Consider the following 20,013-nt stretch of genomic DNA (forward strand, 5'->3'; position numbering starts at 1 on the left):
TACAGTGACACGTTGAATATTAACCTTCATCCAAACAGCATTGGAGGTGCCTGAAGATGAACAGGACTGTACAATGGACTAGGAGCTCCTTCCTGGTAATTAAATAACATGGACATTTCTATATCCATAGACAGATAGATAGATAGATAGATAGATAGATAGATAGATAGATAATATATACATATATATATACATATCAATCATAAGTCCAATATGCGATATATATATATATATATATACATATATATTTGCAGTGAATGGCAATAATGATAACTGTACCAACTATTCCTTGGTTATTTTCTATTAGATGATGTTCTGAGCACCTAATGTCAGCCCAGTAGGATGGCTGTCCCTTCTTGATAGATGAATACAGGGGATAAGGAACAGAGAATCGGGGATACGGCAGACATAGGACAAAGAATAGTACAAGGTCTTGAAGTCCGGACCGTCCAATTGCCTGCACACCATTCTGCCATCCTATTACTACATAAAACAAGGTCACTGGAGAAAAACAAGTGAGTCTAAACTGTAAAGGTAGGGGGACCCACCAGCTGAAGACAGGACTCAGATCACTGGGGTAGGGACAGAGCCAAGACAATAACTCTGCCTGCAATAGAAAAATGGTGCTTCCGGGACTGGGGATTTAGCTCAGTGGTAGAGCGCTTACCTAGGAAGCGCAAGGCCCTGGGTTCGGTCCCCAGCTCCGAAAAAAAGAACCAAAAAAAAAAAAAAAAAAAAAAAAGAAGAAAGAAAAAAAAAAGAAAATGGCGCTTCCAAACCACAGAGGCAAATGTTTGGGTGTCAGGGCTGTATACAAAACAGATTTTAATTTTTATTATTTTTTTTTAGATTCCTTATGTGTATGAGGTTTTGCCTGCACATCTGATTGTATACCATGTGCATGTCCGTGTCTGAAGAGGTCAGAAGAGGACATTGGATCACCTGGAATTGGAGTTCCAGATGGCTGAGGGTCAACATCTGGATGCTGGGAACTGAACCTGGGTCCTCAGGAAGCACAACAAGTGTTCTTAACATCTGTGCCATTCTCCAGCCCTACACAAATCTTTTAAAAATTAGATGCTGGGAGCAATCACTTAGTGTGACAGATAACCTTGGCTGTCAACTCAGTTCCATTGAGAAATGAATCAGCCACAGTGTCTTAAACTGTGACCTCATGGGATCCCATAAGTGAGTGTGACGGTTGTAAAGATGCCTGGCAATAATAAAAGATCTCTGAGTGAACAACAACCAAGAATCAACTGAAAATCACATGCTTACTGGGTTCTGGGTGTTTTAGGCTCACTTGATGGCACTCTGCCATGCTCCCCCACCGCAGCCTTGGTTCTGAATATCCCATGATGCTTTGTTGCTACCCAAAGCCATCTCACATGGCCATGGCCCCCTCAGCTCACACTCAAGACTACAGTCCTGTTTTCACTCAACTACAAAGCTTTCTGTTCTTATAGACACGTATCATTCCATAACAGGAAGTCAAGACTTTCAATGGGTCCCTACCGCCGTTTCTTGGCATGAAGATATCTAGTTAGTATACCTTTTGGGTGGACTGTGTTAGAATGTTAGATTTTAAAGACTGTTATTTGGGTTGCTGGCTTAAGTTTCATAAAGTCATTAAATGAATCCTGGAATAGGGATTAGGGAAGATTTTCTGAGAGTTTCTAAAATGTCCCTAAACACAGGTTTGCACTTATGTACCAAGTGTCTGTCTATGCAGACATTGTCAGCCCCAGGGATGAGGAAATCAAAAAGGTTCATCACTTCCCAAAAAATAATGGAGGTGCAGTACAATAATAACGGGTCCTCCAGTACAAGATTTAATTATTCTTTTTTAAATATCTTTTTTTATATTTTTATGTGCATGTGCCTGAGAGTACATCCTGTGTGTGAATGGCTAAAGGAGGGTGACAAATCTCCCAGAACTGGATTTAAGGTGCTTGTGAGCCACCTGTTTAAAAAATAAATGTAGGATTTGTTATCAGTATAATATCAACATCAAAGAATTATTTTGAACGGATTCTTTTAAACACACATTTATCAGGAAATGTGTTAGTTTTGTGCTTATTTAATATGCTTATATACCTAGGGTCACTTGAAATTTCTCAGACAAGAAGGACCCTGAGTAGAAAAGAAGCCATAGCCTAGGTGATGGGGATAGTACACTTGCAGGTGATTTCAAAGATGGCCCTGCTAGGGAAAGCCCCACCCTGAATGTAGATCGTACTGTTCAATAGACTGGGGACTGGGATGGAGAAAGGCAGGAGAGAGCATTCTACAGCAAACCCACTCTTTATCTCCATTTCCTCGCTGCTAAGAGGTGAACAGGCTCTCCTCAAGAGAAAATTATGACCAAGGCAGCTCATAGAAGGACGGGTTGTTTATTCGGTCTGACAGACCCAGAGGGGTAACTAACCACCTTGCAGGGGGAGTGATGGCAGGCAAGCATGGCTAGAACAGCAATCTGAGAGCTCACATCCTAAACCACCAGCACAAAGCAGACAGAGTGCGCCCAAAGTAGCTGTCTTTGAGCTCCCCAGGCCCGCCTCCAATGATGTGCATCCTCCAACAGAACCACACCCAACCTTCTTCAACAGGGACCAGACTCGCTAAGCCTCCCCAAGGCACCAACTGGGGACAAAGCATTCAAATGTCTAAGACCTGGAGAATGCATTTAAACCACTACAGAGAGTTGGTTTTTGTTGTTCAGATTTATGTCCACATTCAAGTTTCTACATTCAGCCTCAGGATAGGAAGCAGAGGTAGCTGGGTATAAAACCTGGAGAAAATCTTTCTTGACATCTCTCTCTTCTTCTGCTCATCCTACACCAGGTGGAAGGGCTTGCCCACACACTGCTAGCCCGACTGCGAACACCTTCAAAATGAACTTGTCTGTGTTTGTGGTTCCGTGGACGGGCCGTGCTGTCTTCCTGTGATACTCTGCAAATATTTGCAGAAGAATAGAAGGGAAAGTGGAAGGAAATGAAAAAGGAAAGCCAGTTTTTTAATCCATAAGTATTTCCCAGTTACTCAGAGGGAAAATTCCCAGGCTAGGACTTGAAGGATGCAGAGAACAGATTTGAGAGGCTGTGCTTCTTCCCCCTCTCGGCACACAGGAGTGAGGAGGCTGTACCCAAGTGTCTGAGCACACAGCCCAAAATGATGCACTCCATTATTGGCTCTTGAGATATGAGGAATTTCTAGAAAACTGAATATTCATTTTCTTTTGTACATAAATACATATGCTTTCCCCAGGGCTTCCAGATTTCTTAGACTCGAGCTGTTCCAAGAATAACTTTGAGGTGCTCATCTGCTACTAATAGTTCCACTTAAGAGTGCTTCCTCAGAAGGCTGCAGGCTTACAGGCAAACGAGGCCTAAAGAGAAGTAGAAACTGGAACTTCTCTGTGCTGCCTGCTTGTCCCCTGCCTTGTGCCCTGCTTCCTTGCTGAGCTTGCAAGGGAAGGAGCTCACTGTAGATTCTGGCAAGAACATGACAGACTCAATTCCATTCCACAGAACTGTGTTTATGAGTTCTTGAAGAAAGAGAACCCTATAAATAAGACGATTGCCTCGTGCGATATTGTTCTTACCCACGTGTGCACACTGCTGATCTTCCTAACTGTAGGGATTCTGGGTATGTGCTACCATGCCCTGATAAAGCATTTTTAAGGCAGTAATTTAAAAGGGAGGGTGGAGCTCAGCAGTTTAGAGCTTGTACTGCTCTTGTAGAGGATCCAAGTGTGGTTCACAGCATCCATGTCAGGCAGCCCACAGCCACCTGTAACTCCAGCCCAATGGAGGGATCCAGTGCCCTCTTCTGGCTGCCATGAGCATTTGGACTTATGTATACAAACACAGAGCAGACACAGAGCAGACACAGACACAGACACAGACACAGACACAGACACAGACACAGACACAGACACAGACACAGACACAGACACAGACCAGACACAGACACAGACTCAGATCAGACACAGACACAGATACAGACACAAAGACAGACCAGACACAGACACAGACACAGACACGGATACAGATCAGACACACACACACACACACACACACACACACACACACACACACACACACTAAAGTAAGTGTTTTTTTGAAGGTGAGGTTGATTCTGTGGGTAAAGTTGTTTGCCACATAAGCCTGATGACCTGAATGGTTATCCCCAGAGCCCATAAAAGGAGAAAAGAGAAACCTGACTCTATAGTATTGTCTTCTTATCTCAACACGCATCCATGACATCGTATGTGTGCACTCACACATCATGCACACGCATACACTCTCACATGATAATAGTAAAGTTAAAAAGATTTAGGCAAAGTTGAGAAGGGATAACCTTACAGGTTGAAATCCTGAAAATACTTTTTTTAATTTTTTCAAAGGCAGAAAATAAATTTTAAATTCTCTACAAAGTGGCCCCAACTTGTCCCTTCTATGGAGCAAGACAAGGCTCTTCAGTTCTGAAAGGCTGACTTTTAGAAACCCATAAAACTTGTTGTGTCAAACACACAAAGTCCTCACTCAGTAAATACCTTCCAGCAACTTTCACAACAAGCTTGCAGTTCAGAGCAAGCGATTTTCATTAAAAAGCTCAGGGTCCAGTTCACAACTGGTAGAGGAGACCCCCCAACAAGAGTGGAGAGATTTCAGCTATCAAAAACAATGACTTTATGAAATTCGTAGGCAAATGGTTGGAACTGGAAAATATCATCCTGAGTGAGGTAACCCAATCACAGAAAAACACACATGGTATGCACTCATTGATAAGTGGCTATTAGCCCAAATGCTTGAATTACCCTAGATGCCTAGAACAAATGAAACTCAAGACGGATGATCAAAATGTGAATGCTTCACTCCTTCTTTAAAAGGGGAACAAGAATACCCTTGGCAGGGAATAGAGAGGCGAAGATTAAAACAAGACACAGAAGGAACACCCATTCAGAGCCTGCCCCACATGTGGCCCATACATATACAGCCATCCAATTAGACAAGATGGATGAAGCAAAGAAGTGCAGGCCGACAGGAGCCGGATGTAGATCGTTCCTGAGAGACACAGCCAGAATACAGCAAACACAGAGGCGAATGCCAGCAGCAAACCGCTGAACTGAGAATAGGACCCCCGTTGAAGGAATCAGAGAAAGAACTAGAAGAGCTTGAAGGGGCTCGAGACCCCATAATGTACAACAATGCCAAGCAACCAGAGCTTCCAGGGACTAAGCCACTACCTAAAGACTATACATGGACTGACCCTGGACTCTAACCTCATAGGTAGCAATGAATATCCTAGTAAGAGCACCAGTGGAAGGGGAAGCCCTGGGTCCTGCTAAGACTGAACCCCCAGTGAACTAGACTGTTGGGGGAGGGCGGCAATGGGGGGAGGATGGGGAGGGGAGCACCCATAAAGAAGGGGAGGGGAGAGGGGGATGTTTGCCAGGAAACCGGGAAAGGGAATAACACTGGAAATGTATACAAGAAATACTCAAGTTAATAATAATAAAAAAAATTAAAAAAATTTTTCAAAAAAAAAAGAGTGGAGAGATTTAAACTGATATCCAACTGAAGCAAACTGCCATGGCGAAAGGTAGGTAATATATGAATGTGAAACCGCGCTGAAGGTGAACTCTAGCACAGTGTCTGGGATACCTTCCTCACCCTGTAATTGACACAGGCCTATACCAAGAGGTCGATAAACCCTGCCCATCATGGTTGAGGTTTTTAGCCCAGGGGCCCATTTTCTTTGGGATATTTATTCTCTTAAAAGTTCTTACATTAAAGACAAAGAGAGCATGGATTCCAAATGTTATTTTGCCTCTGTCTGTCTGTCTGTCTGTCTGTCTCTCTCTGTCTCTCTCTGTCTCTCTCTCTGTCTCTCTCTCTGTCTCTCTCTCTGTGTCTCTCTCTGTGTCTCTCTGTGTCTCTCTCTGTCTGTCTCTCTCTCTCTCTCTCTCTCTCTCTCTCTCTCTCTCTCTCTCTCTCTCTCTCACCAGCTTGTTACAATCTGTAGAACTTCAGAGATGTTTTCGATATGGACCCTTTGTTTTCCCATATTTAAAACTCTCCTAGTTACTTAAATCTCTATGGGTTCCAAAATACTTTGCACTTCCTGATCTATTTTTCTCAAACGGTTTGTTAAGGAGTAGGGAAACAGGAGGGGGGCAGGTGGATGACTTTTCTGAAAGACACTTTACAAAGACTTAAGCAATCAACTTAGACCTAAAAGAAAAATTATGACTTGAGTTCAGTGTGTCATAACTCTGCAGATTTTCCTTCACTTCCTTTACTGTAGTCTGACTCCTCAGGGGGGAGTCTCACGAGTGTCTTTGGGGGCTGAGTAAATTGCCAGATATTACTCTGCACCCCACTGACAGTCCTCCTATTCTTTTAGATTCCTGGAATTTTTAAAAATTTTTTATTTCTAAATTTTTAAGTGTTCTTCATGTCTCAGAAACATCTGGTTGCAAAGAATAGTTACCCAACCTGCTTTTCTTTCGTGTTAGGACCCCTGGGGCTGTACATCACCGTAGAACAGAGGTTCTCAACCTTCCTAATGCTGTGACCCTTTAATACAGTTCCTCATGCCCCCAACCATAAAACTATTTTCATTGTTACTTCATAACTGTAATTTTGCTACTGGTATGAATCATAATGTAAATATCTGTGTTTTCTGATGTCGGTCTTAGGTGACCCCTGTGAAAGGGTTTGGGGTTGCTACCCACTGGTTTGAGAACCACTGTTCTAGATTGGGGTGGGGGATACAACAGCAAGAAAGGAGCAGCCCTTCTCCATCCTGGGACAGTCTGCATCAGGGAACATCCTGCTGGCTATAAGTAGGCTTGAGGAGGATGGGAGAGGCTTTTTAGATGCCCTGAGTGGTTACTGTCTGCATCTTTCAGAGGTGGGTTCATGAGTGTGTGAACACCCCATGTCCAAACAAATGAAAGCAGGATGTCAGACTGGGAGGAGTCACGGTCATAAAAATGAGGGCCCAGATTCCAATTCTAACTTGACCAGTGATTCGGTTAGCAAATGGGGCTCTTCTGATGTAAAACTCTGAGAACTTGCATGAACAGGTCTAGAGTACTGTCCATGGACTTGGGAGGAAGTCTCTTCCCATGGGTATCTAATATTTTTTTTAATAATTGGATTAATTTAGAAAAATATCATTTAGAAGTTCAACTGGATTTACGGTGACATTTGTTCTTTACAAATTTCATAATAAATTCATTATGAAAGTATGTTAATTGGATTCCTAAGATCAAAAAGGCAAGATGTCACTAGTGTGGCTGCTCTCTGACAATCTATGACATGTCCAGGTACTTGGTGGCAGATCTTTCTCTAGTTCCCTCAGATAGGGAAATACAGGATGAGCAGACACTCACTGAGATGGAGATTCAGCCAGTTGACTCAGAGCTGATCTTCCTAATGTTCTCTTATACAGAGAACTGGTTCTTACTGACCCAACAAAGCCCCGAGAATGAAGAACGGAGCTCTGACTCCCCCTCCCTTTAGAACTCATAGTTATTGATACATCTTGTATAGGTGGGATGGCCCCTTCTGGAGAGACCTGTCAAAGAAGGCCATCAAGTGTCCCCAGTGAGGACAGTCAAAGTCAGAAAATGCTTGGCCAACCACAAACTTCCACATCCGTTTGCAAGATATAAAGGTTTTAGGGATTCTGTGGTACTAATAGCTTTCCTTTGTTTCTTTCTTTCTCTTTCTTTCTTTCTTTCCTTCTTTCTTTCTTTCCTTCCTTCCTTCTTTCTTTCTTTCTTTTTTCTTTCTTCCTTCCTTCTTTCCTCCCTCCCTCCCTTCCTTCCTTCCTTCCTTTTTTTCTTCCTTTCTTTTTTCCTCTTTAAGATTTATTTCTACTTAAGTGCACGTTTGTGCCTGCATGACTTTATGTACACCACATGCCAGAGGCTACCAAGGCTGGAGAACCTCAGACGCCCTGAGATTTGAGTCACAGTGGTCGTGAGCCACCTGACGTGGGCACTTGAGTTTAAACTCAGGTCTTCTTTGAGAGCAGACTCAACACTGTTCACTGCTGAGCCGTCTCTCTGGCCTCAGTGCTGGGATCTGCTGAGATGGATGGGTTAGTGGATGTAAAACACTCCCTGGACCAGTGTGATAACCTGAATTTGGTTCTCCAGCACACATCCAGGGCTGGAGAACATGGCTGTAATTCCAGCACTCATACAGTGATGTGGGAGATGGTGACAAGAGAGTCCCCAGAAGCTTACAGACCTCGTGGCCTGGCACACATGGCAGCAATCAGCAAGAGACCCCACCCCAAGGTGGAGATCAAGAACTGACACCCCAGGTTGCTGTCTTCTGCCATGTGGACCATGGTATTCATGTCCCCACACTCAGACACACAAATACGAACACACAGACACAGACACACCCACCGATAAATAGAAAACACTCTATTGAGAGCAAAATGGCGGAAACATTCTTCAGATTGAAGCTTCATTTTCACTCTGGAATGCTACAACCATCCCCAAATCCAATCCAACATTGTTTTTATGAAGGGGAAAAAAAACCCTACAAGTCTCTTAGAGATGGTGGGGAACACTTAGACAACTATCTGTCTGCAGGCAGGAGGACCAGGTTCAGATCTCCAGCACGCATGTAAAAAGCCAAGCACAGCAGCATGCCCCGGTACTGGGGTAGGGTAGAGTCAGGTAGAATGTGTGCAGAAGTGTACAAAGGCAGAGTCCCAGAGCTTGCCTGTCAACCAATCTAGCCGGTCAGTGAGCTCTTCATTCAGTGAGAGACTCCACGTGACCACACAGAACCATGCACATTCGGGTGCATTTATGCATATACCACACACACAAAACCAAATAAAACCAATAGTGCTGTACTCCTATATCCAAGGGGAAAAAGCTTCTGAAAATGGAATGCCAAGCTGGTGGTTGTCACTGACTCAAAGTTACTGTCAAGTTAGGGTTTCCAAAGTTCCTTCCTTCCTTCCTTCCTTCCTTCCTTCCTTCCTTCCTTTTTCCCCCTCCTTTCTTCCTTTTTTTTTTACATTTCTCATATTTTTCTCAAATTAGTTTAGACAGAAAGTCCAGACAACACTACACCAAGTTCTAAATGAGACGCACACACACACACACACACACACACACACACACACACACACACACACACACATCACATCACATCAGAAGTGCAAAAATACCGAACAAACAAACAAAACAAAAACCTAACCCATGTGCACATGATTACCTCATCATCTTTGTTGGTGGACAAATGAAAATGTTCTGATTACAAATAATTAGCTAACATTTTCTCCCTGGGAAGGAACTCAATATTCAGATGGTGGGCAGTACATGTGCCTATGCTTTGAAAGATTTTGCTGTGCCAAGCAGAAGGGTAGAGCCACTGCCCGGATCCATTCACAATCCATTCAAATAAATATCAACAAGGGGAAAACTCAGGTTCAAAGGCCTGGTTGTTTCTCTTTGAACACCATTTACCTGCCCATTGCCTCTGATGGATTTCTCTCTCTGCCTCCAGTGGTCTTTGTGCAAGACTTGAAAATAATCTTCCTGGTCTCCACACAGGGCAGCAGTAAGTTTCCTGACAGGGCAGGATCTCGCAGAAAGTGATTTCAGGCACTTGCAGGGAGGTCTGTGTGGTCACCACAGTTGTGTGGGGAGCTGCAAGGCATCGCAGGTAGTGTCACCCAAAGTGGTGGCATGTAGAGGGTCACCCAAGGTGGTGGCATGCAGAGGGAAAGTGGGCTGGGGTTATCATTAGGAACAGGAAGACTGTACCTGAGGTGGGAACAGTGGAGGGCAGAGCTGGCTCTGAAGAACTTGTAGTATTGCTGTAAGAGTACCAGTTGGTTACTGACAGGGACCTCTGAGGGACTTCTCCCGGGGCTGTAATGATGACTCAGAGATTAGGAGCATTTGCTGTTCTTGCAGAAGACCCAGGTTCAGTTCTAGCCCTCACGTTAAGGAATTTCATCACTCGAAATTCCAACTTCAGGGGATCCAATGCCCTCTTCTGGCCTCCTAAGGCACCCACAAACATACATATGTATATGTACATATATATGTGTGTGTATATACATATATATGTATATATATATATGAATAAATCTTTTTTTAAGTCCTTCTCTCAAAGGAATACAAGATCTGAACTCTTACCTTAGAGGGAGATTTGGGGAGCGCCGGTTCTGATCCTTTAAGCTAAGTATGTAGAGGGCAACTATTGTCAAGGCACTGTTGAAGGGGGAAAACATTATGTGGCAGATTTGTTTCCACATGTATCTCAGTCAAGCTGCCAGATGGCCAAAGTTGTTCTCACAGGCCACACATACGGGAGGAGGAGAGAAAGGCAGCTATAGCTGGCAGAAACACCATGGAAACAACCCAGTTAGGTTTTTCTGCCTGGGACAGAGAAAAGAGTGAGCTCCCCATAGTTTGGAAGTTCAAAGGGTTCTCTGTGCAGAAAAAAACCTTCACAGACCCCACCCTTGGCCCTGGCAAGAGGTCACCAGAGGAAGCCTGTCAATAGCTGGAGGCGGGGCAGAAAAGAGCAAGAATGAATGAATCTTGCTTCCTGCTGGTGGCTTTGATCCATGCTGTTGAGCTGAGAGATGAGAAGGTCGGTCCTGGACCACAAAACCTTTGCTCACCTCCAGTATCTCTCTCACAGTACAATGTATCAGCTAGAGAGAAGGGAGAAAGGATGCGCAACAAAGTATGCACACGATGTGACTACAAAATAACAAAGGTGTCTGCTCTCTGGAACACAGCTGATTCAACAAAATTAAAGTGTTCCTCCGTAAGGGTTCTAGGGTTTGGGGTGGGAATCCTAGCAGTGCTTAGCCATCTGAACGTTGTGGCCTGCCTTCCTCTTTGCACGGAATTTATTAGACTCTCTCCTGAGTCACCCAGAAGTCTGCTGGAAGTAAGGCTACCTGACTTGCCCCGCCTTGCCAGCCTCACTTCACGCCTTGCTTTCCAAACTCAATTCCTCAGTACTTTGTTCTCCCATGAAATCGGTAGAGTTACCATCGCTGCAGAAAAACAAAGAGATGTCTTACAAACCAATTCCGTTCACAGGAAGGGAATTCCTCACGGTGCCCTGAGAGACAGCTGGTGGCTGCCCGACAGACTCAGTTCTTTCTGGAAAAGTGGTACTAAGTCTAGAGATGTGTCAGACAGAGCCTGTAGTGTTACCCTAGCATGATCACTGTGGACCGGTGTCCCTTGCTTTGGGCTTTCCTGTGCCTCCCCGTCTCTGTCTCCTCCACTATGAATTCTAAAACCTTGCCCTGATTCATGTTTGACAGCTGCCTCAATGCTCAGATTAGAAGACTTCTGATGCATTAGAATGAAACAGACATATGCTTTCTTCAGAGGCAAACCCTGGTTTTGACCCTTCTCAGGCACAACTGAGACCAGAACTATTTGTAGTCCTAATGCTCAACTCTGGGCTCAGAAGATCTGATAAACAGTGTTTTTTCTCAGAACTAGACTCCCTCTCACCTCCTCACTCACAGGCCTGGGTTTGCTATCTCTGGAGAATATGAAGTATGTCTGCTAAAAATAGATGCTCCATCCTCTCCCTGGCTAGGAAACCTAGCAGAAGACAAGTACTTGGAAGAATTAGGAAAAAATGCAAAGGCTTCTGATGGGAATTTTGGGTCATGGTATTAAATTCCTGGGCATTTCCCCCCTTCTCCCTCGTCCACTCTCTCCCCTCTCCCTCCCCCAATCCATCATCTCCTCTCCTTCCTCCACTCTCTCTCCTTTCTCTTCCCCACTCCCTCATCCCCTTTTCCTCCTCTACTCTCTCCTCTTTCTCTTCCCCACTCCCTCATCCTCTCTCCCTCCTCCACTCCCTTCCCCACTCCCTCCTCCCCTCTCCCTCCTCCGCCCCCTCCTCCACTCTCCCCAACTCCCTCTTCTACTCCTTCCCCACTCCCTCCTCCACAACCATATCCATGCAGAGGCAGAGGTCAGAGCAACCACAGCCTCTCTCACTTATTTTCAGGGCTACTCTCCTAGTCTGGGCTTTGGTTTCATTACATCAATTGGCTCCCACAGCTCTTGATGTCTCTTCAATGTGATTTTAAGTGAAGAATGCAAAATGTGCTGATGGATGTCGGTGGCCAGGCAGCACTGACTGTGGGGTTTCAGACTCACCCTCTCTCGCACACAGCCAGAAAGGAAAACAAAGAACTTGAGAAAGCTACATGCAAAGGTAAGACAAGTAACACACACATACACACACACCACACCACACCACACATATCACACACACACACACACACACGCACACCACACATACCACACACACACAGCACACCACACATCACACACACACGCGCACACCACACATACCACACACACACAGCACACCACACACACACACACACACACACACCACACATACCACACACACATATCACACACCACACCACACCACACATATCACACACACACACACACACACGCACACCACACATACCACACACACACAGCACACCACACATCACACACACACACACCACACATACATTCACACACACACACGCACACCACACACCACACATCACACACCACATACACACACCACACATACATACACACACACACACACGCACACCACACATACCACACACACAAACACATCACACACACACACACACACACACACACATCTGCTAAGTCACAAATGAAAAGAATAAAATCACCATCTATCATCTCACATCAAAGTATACAAATCAGTAATCTTTTCTTCAAGTTATGAATTTCAAAAGGGCTGCCGTCTCTTTAAGCTATTGAAGGTTGTGTCTGCTTTAAAAACCTCCTTGTCTTCAAAGCAAAGAGAAGATCAGAAAGGTAAGGGGAAAAGGAAGGGCTCCATAGCATAACATTGAAGTTTGTCTTACCAAAATGTCATCACAGCAATCAGAGCTATAACCAATGTCTGGAAAACCCAGGTAGGACACGATGGTTTCCTTCCTGAGAAAGAGACCTGTGGAAAGTTGATGAATGGGGACAGATCAGCACAGCAGCTGTGAGGCCTGAAGACCTGAGCACAGGAATCCTTGCTGCCTCCCTAGGACGATGACTGGTGACTGCTTCTTACTTGCCTCAATTTACATCTGCCCCTCTGCTCCTCCCTCTCTGAATAGAACAACCTTGGTCAGAGCCTCCCTTTGTTTGGTGCTTAGCAACCCATCCTTTCCCTGGTCTGCACCAGACAATCTTGCTTTTTACCAAAGAAGGCCAGACACCAGCCTTCTAATAGACTTGGAAAGATCCAAGCTCCTCCAGATATCAAGGAATAAATCCCCACAGGAGAATGCCAGGGAAGCCATAGAAAAGATTTTGTGGCACAAAATCCTACCACACACACCTTATAGTGCATAAGGGTCCCATTCCCCCTCCGTTGAATGAGGACAGCTCTGGGCCTGGGTCCTGTTAATCTTCCATCCACTCAATGACTATTTACTGACTGCTGTTACGTACAACCACTGAGTATATGAAGTCAGTAAGCACTGTCTCTAGGAAGGTAAGGAAACACACTGGCACATGGGGAACGGGCAGGAAGTAACGGGGAGCACTGTTTCCTTCCTTCTCGCAATACAGAGCAGAATCGTGATTTTTGCTCAAAGGAGCTGTCTACAGGAGTGGAAACAACTAAGAAATATCTTTAAAATGGCCTTTAGTTATTTCTTGGATTTGCTCTCTGGTTAAGAAACATAATTTCCAATGCTAAAAGGAAGTGTTTGATCTTAAACTTTTTAACCAGCTCCCAAGCCTGCGGGCTACTAGAACAAAGCCTTTTTCCATGATGTCACTGGAAGCAAGTCTGGAAGTCACAGAGTCCATGACTGGCCCCCTTCCTACACCTCACTGTGAGTGTTCTAAGGATGCGAGTGCTACCCTACAAAGAGAGGACTCGGTGGAGTTTGTGGAGTTGATTGGAATTAATAATTCTTAGAAGTATTCCCTCATCAAACTGCTCTCTGCAGCTGCCAGACTCGTTTGCATCCCCTCGATTTTGCTCACCGTCCTTTGACCACACGTTGGTAAATGACTGAGAGTCATTCCTGGACACATCTCCTCCGTATCATTGACTCTCATTGTCCTTACCATTCACATAGGAAAATAAAATACTATCTGAGTGCCTCTCGAGTTATTAGGAGGGTCGACTTAACAACAGAGCAATTCTCCAATTTGGGTCACGCCTAAGGATTACTATAGAACCTATCAAATATCTAAGTGCCCTGGCAAGCTCTGTCTCAATGGGTTTTATTGGGAGTGAGAAATATGTATCCATTCAATTTCCTCCCCTCGCTCCCTCTTTGACTTATTCTGAATTCTATCTTGAACTGCCAGGGCCTCTCTCTCCCTTCCTCTGCATATACCAGCTGCCTGCATTTGGGAGACAGAGAAATAGAGAAAAGTCAGAGCACTCTGACTGAGTGCATTAGCACTATAGACAGATGTCTTGGCCAGCAGGGAGAGTTGTGCTGTCCTACCTACTCTTCATAGCACCTAGACATCCATTAGCTGTTCACAGTAGCACTCACCACTCAGCCTAGGAGCACCATTTTCCACCTATGTGTATGTCTTTTCCCCCAGTGACCCAAGGAGGCCTCTAGAAGAAAAGGTCACCTGGTCCCAGGCAAGAGAGGTCAACATCAGAGAAGCAGAGAGTGCTACTGGGACAGCACAGGGGTGATCATTTGTACTTTATCAAGCTCCCTGGACCATTCTGCTGCACACCATGAGAACCACAATGATGGTGGGTTTGGAACATTCACAATCATGAGTATGGGCTGGAGACACGGCTCAGTGGTTAAGAGCACTGGCTGCCCTTTCAGAGGTCCTGAGTACAATTCTCAGCAACCACACGGTGGCTCACAACCATCTCTAATGAGATCTGGTGCCCTCTTCTGGCATGCAGGCATGCATGCAGGCAGAACACTACATATATAATAAATAGAACTTAAACAAGTGTGAGTGTGTGCCTAGCGTTTGCTGTGTCCCAGGCATTCTGAGTGCTTCGTGCACACCAATGTAGCGCATCCTCACGATCCCGCTCAGCAATGCTTGGAGGAAGGTGCCTTGACCATCCAATCCATCCTCGGAGGCAAGAGAAGGCAGAGGAAGGCCAAGTTTCTCTCCAGAGACATATAGCTAAAATGTCATGAAGACAGACTTTGAATTCAAACTTTCCGGCTTTGTAGTCTGCGGTTTTAAACACTGTGCCGTGCCACCCATTTGTTCCGTATGTAAAAAGGGGGAAAATATCAAGCAACTTAGGAATTACGCAAAATATCTTTATGGCTTATCAATGAATACATGAACATGTATGTGCACGTGTGTGCATGAGGCGGGAGTAGCATTTTCCTCTGCAACTGAAACATTTCATTCTACATGGACAGCTCCTTAAGGTAGGAAATAAAACTTCAAACTATCTTCAGAAAGTCATCAAAATGGACCAGATTCATTAGGTCCCCCTCTCTTGAGTATACAATCAGTTATGACCTTGAGTGGCACTTTCACAGACAAGACAAGCTGCAAAAGACACCCAGATGAGCCCAGGCCCTCTGAACAAAGCAGATGAACAAAAGGCCACTCAGGGGGCCTAGAAAAGGCTCAGAATAACAGAGCCACCCAGATAGGACACTGCCCAACGTGCTAAGCTGCCTGCAGGTGTGCAGTGAGCTCCAGGACCCCAGCTCTGAGAGCTGTCACCTGTGCTGCTGTGACTTTGCAGATGCAGCTGTCTCTGAGGCATTTCTGCTCCTATAAGTAACCCCTCACCCGTACTCCCATAAGTAACCCCTATAAAACTAATTGGTTCACCAGGTTGGACTTTTGTGGTCTGTCATTGGTTATCCGAGGTGAGGACATATTTGTTCATGTCTCCCCAGGAATAAATGTTTCACAGCGATGTGTGTATATATATATATGTGTGTGTGTGTGTGTGTGTGTGTGTGTGTGTGTGTGTGTGTGTGTGTGTATGTATAAAGATGCTATGTGTATATGTCCCATGTGAAGGCTGTTGGATGGGGTTCCTTAAGAGATGGGGTTCACTTGAGGCAGTTCGTGTAAACAATAACTGGTAGGTTGTTTCTGAAGTGGTCTGGTCATGTTCTGGACTCTTTAGGCTTTTGTTGTTTAAAAAACAATTAATAGTCAATAACACACCAGCCAAAGAATGCAAATGAGGGAAACAGACCAAGGAAAAGGTGCTGGTCAACTTCTCTAAAACGTGTCTGTGTTTGTGTGTGTGTGTGTGTGTGTGTATGTGTAGTGTGTGTGAATATATGTTTGTGTGTATGTGTGTGTATGTGTATTGCAGTGTTTGTGTGTGTGTGTGAATGTGTGTTTGTGTGTGTATGTGTATGTGCAGTGTGTGTGTGTGTGAATGTGTGTTTGTGTGTGTGAATGTGTGTCTGTGTGTGTGTGCAGTGTCTGTGAATGTGTGCACCTGTGTGTATGTGTGTTTGTGTGTTCGCAAGTGTGTACGTGCATTACCTGCTACTGTGGATTGAAAACAGGAGCACTCATGTGTGAGGCAAGTGCTCTACCGTGAGCTACTCGCACTGCCTGTCTTCTGTGTTTTCATTTTGAGACAGGGCTCTTACAAAGTTGCCCAGGCTCATCCTGACTCATTTTAGATCCCAGGCTCTAACAAAAGGCAGGCTTTGCTCTCACCATCTCTAGGCCTCCACCTCCCACTGCCCCCCCAACACCCATCCCCCAGTAGCTGGGAGACAGATCTACCCCAGGAGGCTCACTAAGACTTCCATTTACATTCCAGTGTTTTGTTTGGAGGACAGCACCTCCGGTCATTTACATTTCAGTCTCTTTACCTTGGTGGGCTTTGTGGAACCTGCCCTTCTTGCTGAAGATGCACTGACAGCTCTGCTAAATTTGCTTTAAAAGAGAGAGAGAGAATTGATTACTATTCAGATGCCTCTCTAGGAGGTATGTGACAATGGCCCAGGCTGTCAGAACCCAGCAGAGGGACTTTTCTTTTGTAGGACAGCGATAATTTGAAAAAAGAAAAGCCACAGCAATTGGGGTTCTTTTGTGTGTGGGGGGGGTGGCTTAAGTAAACATTAATGATTGCATTAATATTACTTTTTTTTCTTAAAAGAACCAGAGCCCAGGAAATGGCATTTAATTCCTTAAGTAGTCAGAACAGACAATAAAATAGCTCTCCCACCCCCAAATCAAACATGATTCTTCCCTTCATATTTAGAAATGGCCACCTCTTCTCCTTGAAGGGACAGACATCCTTTTGCTAATACTTAGCACTTCTCTAATGGTTGAGGCGCTTAAACGGAGTCCTCATGATTCATTCGTTTTAAAAGCACCAACAGAAAAAGTAACAAGGATATCCAGGAGGGGGAGGATGGCATCCCAAAATATTCCAAGGCAGGACTGGGAACCGCAGAGTATAACTGTTGCTCTGCCCACAAGGCCAGGCAGAGTGGTCTCCAATGAGAGGGAGCCACCGAACTGACTGGCTCCTTTACCTTGTCTGACCTGACCTGAGTGAACTGGCTTCGCTGCTGCTGACAGAGGACTTCCAGCTGCTCCTGAGGTGTTTCAACCTGACCAGGTTTTTGTTCCATATCTCTAACTCCTCTATTCTCTCTTCCAGACTGTTGGTGAGTTTGCACAGCTGCTTCACGGCCCCCACGTTCTCCATGAAGATCTGGTCCTGGAAAGGAACACAGTACAAGCTGCAGACCTATAGACTTTGAGGCCACCACTCTCTCTAAAGGCAGAGGATGCCACCTTAAACGGTCGTGTACCCGCAATTTCTACTTCACTCTGGGGAAATCTGCAGTGGTTCGAACACTCAGAACATGTTACCCAAACTGCCAGGTGTGCCGTAAAACTGCATCTGATCAGTTTGCAATAAAATAAAAATGTGTCTTTGTTACAGAAGTAAGAAAAGTGAACTGAAGGACACTGTCAAGTATGAAGTCCAAATACACATCCTCTAAGACCATTGTGGTAAGTTTAAGGCCCATAAAAAAAATGAAAAGGGGACCAGGCTTCCATGGGCTGATTTGTATGTTCATTGCTAAATCCCCTTATGAAGCGACAGCAGCTCTCCCCGATAAAATGTGCACCAAGTTGTTCAGGCCCTGAAGGAGGCTTTAGCCAGGTGTGGCATGCACCTGTAATTCTAACATCCAGAAGGCTGAGGCAGGAGGATGACTATGAGTTCTAGCTAATCTGGGCTGTCCAGTGAGTTCCAGGTCCAACCTCTGCTATACAGAGAGACCACATCTCCAAAATAAAATTTAAAAATAAAATAAAAACAACAACATTTCTCTAAAGATCCTAACTTTTCACTGAGTTCCGCTACCAGGTAAAAAATGGATGAGTTCTTGAGATTTCAGCCTTTCCATTTGTAAGCGTGACAATAATTCTTGCGATTTCATTTCTCCTTAACATCTCTGGAGTGATCGTGTATAATCAGATGATAATCTGGCTCTCAAACAGAATGTTTAAAACATACTTAGCCCCGTTTGTTCAATGAAAGCCACTAAAACATCTGAAGCGACAAAGAAGACTGGAGAACTCACCAAAGCCAAGATGGCCAAGCCACATCCTGCCCGACCCAGGGTTCGGTCTTACTATGAGCACGTGTCTATCTTGGCCATAATAAAAAGCACCGGCAAGCTCTTGTCAGATCTCACACTGACCCCATGACCTTTCCTCTTCTCTCTTCTCAAAAGTTCAAAGTGCCAAGCAATGCCTGCGTCTTACAGAGAGAGCATACGACAAAGACCCTGAGGCCAAGATTATCTATGGCTGGGACGTATTGGGGTTGTGTGTTTGTGGGGCTCATGCAAACTGAATCGTTCTTGGTTTAAACCATCAAAAACAACTGCTGAAAGAGGGGATTAAAGTATGGTATTCACAGGCATGGAAATGAACTGGTTAAACCTGTTATTTGGAACAATGAATATACGGTAATACGGTGCGGACAGTAATACGGTGCGGACAACGGAGAGGTATATGGTAATACAGTAGAGGCTCAGAGCGGAACATTCCAGAGTTAAGATTCAGTTTGTTTTGAGACAACATTTGTCTCGAGAAGCATTGAAAGATCTTGTAAATTCCCAGCCAGTTGAGAGGGTTTAAGGAAGCCCTCGGATCCTGTCAGTTGGCCGTTTGCCCATATTGGGTGTTGCTTGCTATCTCTCTACCCGAATGGAGAGTGTGTGGGCGGCCATTGTGTTGATTCTTTGTTAAATAGCAAATGACAGCAGGCAAACTGAGAGGTGCCAAGTTAGCAGCTTGGAAAAGCAGAAAGGCTTTGGGAAGCAACAGACCAACAGGTTCATCTCTGAGGCTTGTGTTTGCTTTAAGGGTGTGTGTTTGAGTGTGTGTGTGTGTGTGTGTGTGTGTGTGTATGAGTATGTGTGCATATATGTGTGTATATATATGTGAGTGTGTAAGTATGTATATATCTGTATGAATGTGGTGTGACTGTGTGTATGTGAGAGTGTGTGTATGTGTGAGTGTGTGTATGTGTGAGTGTGTCTATGTGTGTGAATGTAAATGTGTGTATGTGTGAGTGTGTATATGTGTTTAAGTGTGTGGCTGTGTGAGTATGTGGGTATGTATGTGTGTGAGTGTGGGTATGTATATATGTGTGTGAGTGTGTGTATGTGAGAATGTGTGTATGTCTGTGTAAGTGTGTATGTGTGAGTGTGTGGGTATGTGTATATGTATATGAGTGTGGGTATGTATGTATGTGTGTGTGTATGTGTGTATGTGTGAGTGGTAAATGTGTGTATGTGTGAGTGTGTATATGTGTTTAAGTGTGTGGCTGTGTGAGTGTGTGGGTATGTATACATGTGTGTGAGTGTGAGTATGTATGAATGTGTGAATGTGTGTATGTCTGTGTGAGTGTGTGGATGTGTGTATGTGTAAGTGTGTAGATGTGTATGTAAGTATGTGTATAT

General features: G+C 44.7%; 1 protein-coding gene across 4 annotated transcripts in view; it reads right to left on the reverse strand.

Moving 5' to 3' along the window:
• The window catches only part of Myrfl (myelin regulatory factor-like), a 117,021-nt gene that overhangs the window by 9,961 nt on the left and 87,047 nt on the right, over positions 1-20,013 (reverse strand). The window contains exons 14-20 of one of the 4 annotated variants that reach the window (XM_087557915.1): positions 17,560-17,747; positions 16,891-16,954; positions 12,946-13,031; positions 10,190-10,264; positions 9,812-9,864; positions 9,512-9,694; positions 2,376-2,952 (exon numbers count right to left, since the gene is read on the reverse strand). In XM_087557915.1, the coding sequence (XP_087414041.1) occupies positions 2,831-2,952; positions 9,512-9,694; positions 9,812-9,864; positions 10,190-10,264; positions 12,946-13,031; positions 16,891-16,954; positions 17,560-17,747 (771 nt within the window). In that variant the 3' untranslated portion in view covers positions 2,376-2,830. Of the gene's footprint in view, positions 1-2,375; positions 2,953-9,511; positions 9,695-9,811; positions 10,055-10,189; positions 10,265-12,945; positions 13,032-16,890; positions 16,955-17,559; positions 17,748-20,013 lie in introns of those variants that run through there. The other 3 variants (XM_087557914.1, NM_001432407.1, XR_015624187.1) reach the window with 3 other exon arrangements.

This window comes from Rattus norvegicus, chromosome 7 (assembly GCF_021556685.1).
Source record: "Rattus norvegicus strain SHRSP/BbbUtx chromosome 7, alternate assembly SHRSP_T2T, whole genome shotgun sequence".
NCBI lineage: Eukaryota > Metazoa > Chordata > Mammalia > Rodentia > Muridae > Rattus > Rattus norvegicus.